The 6,305-nt window shown below is 41.8% G+C and overlaps 1 protein-coding gene across 2 annotated transcripts in view; it reads left to right on the forward strand.

Moving 5' to 3' along the window:
• Positions 1–6,305, forward strand: part of ARIH2 (ariadne RBR E3 ubiquitin protein ligase 2) — a 55,209-nt gene that overhangs the window by 14,516 nt on the left and 34,388 nt on the right. The window contains exon 2 of one of the 2 annotated variants that reach the window (XM_004703972.4): positions 4,633–4,678. The exons of the other annotated variant lie outside the window; for it this stretch is intronic. Within the exon in view, the coding sequence (XP_004704029.1) occupies positions 4,640–4,678 (39 nt within the window). The 5' untranslated portion in view covers positions 4,633–4,639. The remainder of the gene's footprint in view (positions 1–4,632; positions 4,679–6,305) is intronic. 2 annotated transcript variants of the gene reach the window in all.

Below are 6,305 nucleotides of genomic sequence, written 5' to 3' on the forward strand. Positions count from 1 at the left end.
TATGTATGGACTGTGATAAGAGTTGTACGAGCCCCCAATAAAATGATTTAAAAAAAAAAAGAATCTAAGAAACAGGAATTGGTTGAATAAACCTAGCTGTTCAGTGAAGACTCTCCTGTCAGCTATAAAATAGACCTGGGAAACATTCAGCCTAAATTTGTGAGATGCAAGAAAGTGGTCTTTAAGAGTAAGTATAGAATGGATTCCAAGTAGTAGGTGGAACAAATAAACTAGGGGCATGATAAAGAACGCCTAGGACATTTTACTGGGTATGACAGAATTTTCAGGCAAAGCAGGACAATGAAGCATGCACAGAAACCATGATATAAATATAAAGCAAACAGGTGGCATGGGTGTGCATAGTCAGAGACAAGTGAAGGTGATGTAGCTGTGCGTAATGTAGGACTTTTCCTTTGGCCCAACGATAGTGATGTGGAAACCACAGGAAGAAGAGACGATTCTGTTGGTGGTAACTGTATCTTAAAGTTATAAAGAAAGTGCATGAGAAGCTCAAAATTATAGTTTAAATGCCAGAACACTGGGGCTTGGGAGGGAAAGGACAGGGCAGTATGGTGCTGTTGCATTGGCCCAACCCATAGTGGCCGAGTGTGGCAGAACCACCCAGGGGCTTTCCTAGACTGTAGTTTTTATGAGGGCAGACCACCAGGTCTTTCTGCCATGGAGTTGCCATGTGAGTTTAAGCTGCTGTTCTCCAGACTTGTTTGGAGGTTCTAGCAGGGAGTGCAGCCAGGGAAGGTTGCCCTCTGCAACCGTGTGCAGCTTCGGGAGGGACGCACATGGAGCAGTAAGGGAGGAAGGGGAAACCTGCCTAGCCAGCCAGATCAGCAGAATCAACCCTGGCGATCAGTGGGGTGACAGATGTCGTAGCCAGATTGCTCTCACATCCTAAGCTGCTATTCTTTCAGTTAGCAACCTAACTTTTTAAAAAAATCATTTTATTGGGGGCTCCTACAACTCATCACAATCCATCCATCCATCCATTGTCAAGCACATTTGTACATTTATTGCCATCATCATTCTCAAAACATTTGCTTTCTACTGAGCCCTTGGTATCGCTTCTCGTTTTTTTCCCTTCCCTCCCCGCTCCACCTCCCTCATGAACCCTTGATAATTTATAAATTATTATTATTTTGTCATGTCTTACACTGTCTGATGTCTCCCTTTACCCACTTTTCTGTTGTCTGTCCCCTAGGGAGGGGGTTATATGTAGATCCTTGTGATCGATTCCCCCTTTCTACCCCACCTTCCCTCCACCCTCCCGGTATCGCCACTCTCACCGCTGGTGCTGAATCTGTACTGGATTCCCTTTGTTTCCAGTTCCTATCTGTACCAGTGCACATCCTCTGGTCCAACCGATTTGTAAGGTGGAATTGGGATCATGCATAGTGGGGGGTAGGAAGCATTAAAGAACTAGAGGAAAGTTGTATGTTTCTTTTTTTTTTTTATCGTTTTATTAGGGGCTCATACAACTCATCACTGTCTATACCTACATCAATTGTGTAAAGCGCATTTGTACATTCATTGTCCTCATCATTCTCAAAACATTTCCTCGCCACTTAAGCCCCCGGCATTAGGTCCTCATTTTTCCCTCCCTCCCCCTGTCCCCCTCCCTCATGAGCCCTTGATAATTTATAAATTGTTATTTTGTCATATCTTGCCCTGTCCGACGTCTCCCTTCACCTACTTTTCGGTTGTTCATTTCCCTGGGGGAAGGAGGAATTGTACATCGATCATCGCGATCGGTTCCCCTTTTCTCCCCCTATTTTTTATTATTCATTGGGAGTTAATACATATCATTCCATAGTTCAGTCATGTCAAGCAGAATTGTACAATTGCTACCCAATCAGTTTCGAAACATTTTTCTTCTGGACTCCCTGACACCATTGTGCGCTCTGCACCCTGAAACCCTTATGCTATTTGCTGCCCCTGCGGGTTCCTCAGTCCTGAGTTTCATGTAATCTTTATGAGGGCATGTACAGCCTTATTTTCTCCCAGTGGGTCTGGTGTAAGTAAGTTCCATCTGGTAGAGTGCTGTGGTGTGCTCGGTGATGTTGGCAGCACCCAGAGAAAACTAGAGAAATAACTCAAGTACCTGCTGTACAGAAAGACTGGGGAGGGGCAGGGAGAAATGGGCTTTTGAGGTGTTGCTCCCTTTCATTTAAGTACCATTTATTTTTAAATCATTTTATTGGGGTCACTTAAACAACATTCCATACATCAATTGTATCAAGCATATTTGCACACATGTTACCATCAGTTCCAAAACATTTTCTACTTGAGCCCTTGGTAGAAGCTCCTCTTTTTTCCCCTCCCTCCCCTGCCCTCGTAAATCCTTAATCAATTATATATTATTATTATTATTATTTCATATCTTACACTCTCTTTTGTCTCCCTTCACCCACATTTCTGTCAAGTACCATTTATTAACCATTTTATTTTCTTTGTTCATTACTAATTGGATATAAGAATTGGTTACTCCCAGTAAATGTTTCCTTGCAGTCATCTGGCGTACTAATTTTCAGATGGGTGCTGAAAGAGAGAAAAGGTTTGACTTCAATAAAAAAAAAAAATTAAGTCCTCTTTAGTTTCTGTCCTTTCATTTTAATAATTGGTTAAGAGAAAAAGTATAAATAATATATTTTCTATTTCTACTTGATGTTTTAAGGAATATATTCACCCAAAGCACCACTTTAACTCACTCTGTTGCAGTTTGAAGTGGCTTCTCCAGACTCCAGCCTAAAGCCTTCCCATTGCTTGTTCTCTAACCCCCCCATATGTTTGGTTTTTACCTCTTCAAACTTTATGTCATGGTCTCTGTCCTTTCGAACTCTCAGGAGACCTCTTGATCCTCCATCCATTTTTAACTTCCCTGGGAGAAACTGGTGTATGTCTGGGTGTGGGTGTGGAGTGTCCTGAGACTGGATGGCAAGCCGTAAGAGGGGTCGTGCCAGCACTGGCATTGTTCTAGGTACTTTGATTTTGCGGAGAGGGAAACAGACCAAAAAATCTCTGCTTTCAAGGAGGTTCTATTCTGAACAGAATAGATTTTATCTCGAAATAAAAGCTGGGTCATATATTTTAAGTAAACTTAAAGGAGTAGGTCCTTCTTCTTTGCTTCTTCACAGAATCAGTTGGAAGAGATAATAACATTGTTTAAGATAATCTGGACAAGATGGCTTGAGTCTGAAGTTACATGATAGACTATGTTGTGCTGTGTACAGTTCAACGGACAGTAGCTCCCACATGCCTTTCTTTTGCTTGTAGTTGCTACATATGACCTTGCATTACTGAAATAATGGTCATGCTGCCTTTGTGGCACCAGTCTTTTCTAATAAGTACTTCCCAGAGAATTTTTATGGTAATACACCATAAAATATATGCTAGCTGGGTTGACTTGACAGTGCGCTGGAAGGACGAGTAAAGATAAAGTGAGCCTAGTCATGAGTTGATGTTGGAGCTGGCTGATAGGATCATGGTTTCTGTACTTTTGTAGATGTTTGGAACTTTTCCAAATATAATGGTCAGTGAATGATGACTTAATTTTTTTTTTATTTTATATTTTGCATATGTAAACTTTTATTTAGTGGGGGCTTTGTTTTTCGTTATTGATTTTAATGCTTGGAGACCATAACAGGACTAAGTAAAAGTTAGACACATGGGAAATCTTCAAATCTGTTGGGGCTTTTTTAAACTCATTTTATTAGGATCTCATACAACTCTTATCACAATCCATACATACATCAATTGTGTAAAGCACATTTGTACATTCGTTGCCCTCATCATTCTCAAAACATTTGCTCCACACTTAAGCCCCTGGCATCAGCTCCTAATTTTTCCCCCTCCCTCATGAACCCTTGATAATTTATAAATTATTATTTTGTCATATCTTACACTGTCCGATGTGTCCCTTCACCCACTTTTCTGTTGTCTGTCCCCCAGGGAAGGGGATATATGTAGATCCTTGTAATTGGTACCCCCTTTCCACCCCACCCTCTCTCCATTCAAATCTTTTTTAAAAGCATGAATAGCATGTAGGTTCTTCAATTAATTATCAATTAGTTCTCCCTTTGTGGACCTAAAGAGAAATTGAAAGGGAGCAGAGAGCTGACCTTTTAGAGGCTAATTGTATATATGGGTGCTAAGTATGGGAGGTGTGGAATTCCTTCTCAAATCAGGCTTGAAGGTGAGCCTGGCCCTGTGAGACCCCACCACTACTACCACCAATGTGGATTTTGTCTCATTCTAGGCTGGTGTTCACCTACTCCTTTGCCTCTGTGCTTTAACCTCTTTTTATTTCTTATCCCTCCAGTACTTTGTTGCCTCTCTTCAAATCTCTCAAGTTACAAATCCATCCATCTTGAGTTATTTTAGCCAGTTTTCCTGTATCTGTCCCTGGCTACCACAGGTCCGAGGCTGGCCCACAGTTCCCTCCCATCCTTCACCTCTACTTTTTAGTGCAGTAACTAGTATTTAACAGATGTGATTAGACCACTTAACACAGCCAGCTTAGCTCAGGCTGAGCCATGGAGACCCATTCATGTAACAGATTTCAGGCATTTGGCAAGTAAGAATTTTAAATAAAAATTGAAACTACCACCTGTATTTTTTCAGGCCGTTGATGCTCACTGCCATCAGCTGCATCCTCCCTATGGCACTGGTAAGTGTGGGAAGGGCTGGTGACAGTTTTGGTGGGCTGCTGGATTTTTTTCCCTGGGGGGAAATCTATTTGCAAGCTGTGTTGTTAATGTAGGGACAGTGAAAAGGTGAAGCAGCAGCAACCAGCTATGCTTATGGTTCTCCTTGGGGGGAGCTCTTGTCAGGAGCATAGGCTACTCAGTATGTGTCTTGGTCCTCAGATAAAATTAGCATGTACTTGTGTTATTTTGAACAATGAACACATCAGTATTCAAGTGCTCTGGGATGTCAAGTAATAAATTTCTTCTGTAAGTCAAAATATTTTTCAAAAAGACAAGCACTGGTTGTATATTAGGGAAAGGCCCATGTGTTGTATGTGCCTGACCTTTCCTTCTGTAGCAGGGCTTATTGCCCTCTGGTGGGTTACGTCCTCTGGGCAGAGGACTCAAGAAATGTGTGCTTTGACGATTAATTTAAAATTTGAATAGAAACTTGCTAGAATTTTACAGTTTTTATTGTGGGTCTTTGGGTAGGAATAGTGGAGAAGTGGTTGTTATTTACTAACATTCTTTAGGGGGACTTGGGGACTTGCGGTTTAAAAAATAATTTCACCACAGCATGGCATTCTGCTTAGGGGAAAAAGCATACTGATGTTTAAAGTTGAAACAGGTCACAAATAGTTAAAGTAGAAGGCCACAAACCAGATTGCTGCCAGAGTTACCTTATTGAGTGCCAGACCACACAGATACAGAGTTTATCTAACCAGACCAGCAGATTCATGTTTACACTTCACGTCTTGGGTCTCTGAAACCCTTAGATGGTTGTTGAAAAAAATGCCTCCAGGATGTGTTTTGAAATACTGAGGTTGTGGACTTGTGTGCTTTATTTAACCGTGAGTTGGAATGGATTTGAAGGCACCTGACAACCACCTTTATGTCTGGACTTACTGACATTAAGACACAGCTTGGCCTTCATTCTACCTCTGGGAGAAAACCCTAACATCATTGACCTTTGTTTTGCATTTCCTCCACCCCCAGCCCTGTATGTGAGGCAAGGATAAAATTATCTGACACATTTACTGCATTCTTTAACTTTATATCAAACATAAAGGAGAACTTGACTCCCCGGCAGCATGAGGTTTCAGTACATAGTGCAATCGAGTGGTTATCTGTTGAACCTGTTTTGTGGTCCTGTGTAGGGGAGATACCTAGAAGTTTCTCTCATGAACACAAGCTTACAGAGGCTAGCAAAAGAGACTTACCCATGATGTTTGGGAAATACGAATGTGTAGCTTCAAAGTACTTGACATACATATAGTGATGTGTTTCATGAAATAAAGATCTGCCAACTGAGGGTTGTGAGATCCTAAATGTAATGATAAACAAAGCCAAATTGTATTGAGGCCTGTGGGCATGTGGGTCTGTGTCCAGAGTGGATGATGGAGAGGATCTCACTGGTATCGAAGAGCTCCCTGTAACTCTGGCCCTTAGTGGTACCGGGTGTGAGAAAATCTGGGTACAGAGAAAAAGCAGGGAAGATGGGCTGCATTTGACTTCTGCTCTGGTCACCGTCTTTGACTCTGAATGTCTCTTTTGGACCATCTAGAGTAGTGGTTCTCAACCTGTGGGTTGTGACCCCTTTGGGGGTCG

The sequence above is a fragment of the Echinops telfairi genome, unplaced genomic scaffold (assembly GCF_000313985.2).
Source record: "Echinops telfairi isolate 266 unplaced genomic scaffold, ASM31398v2 ScPeMD7_7420;HRSCAF=8458, whole genome shotgun sequence".
NCBI lineage: Eukaryota > Metazoa > Chordata > Mammalia > Afrosoricida > Tenrecidae > Echinops > Echinops telfairi.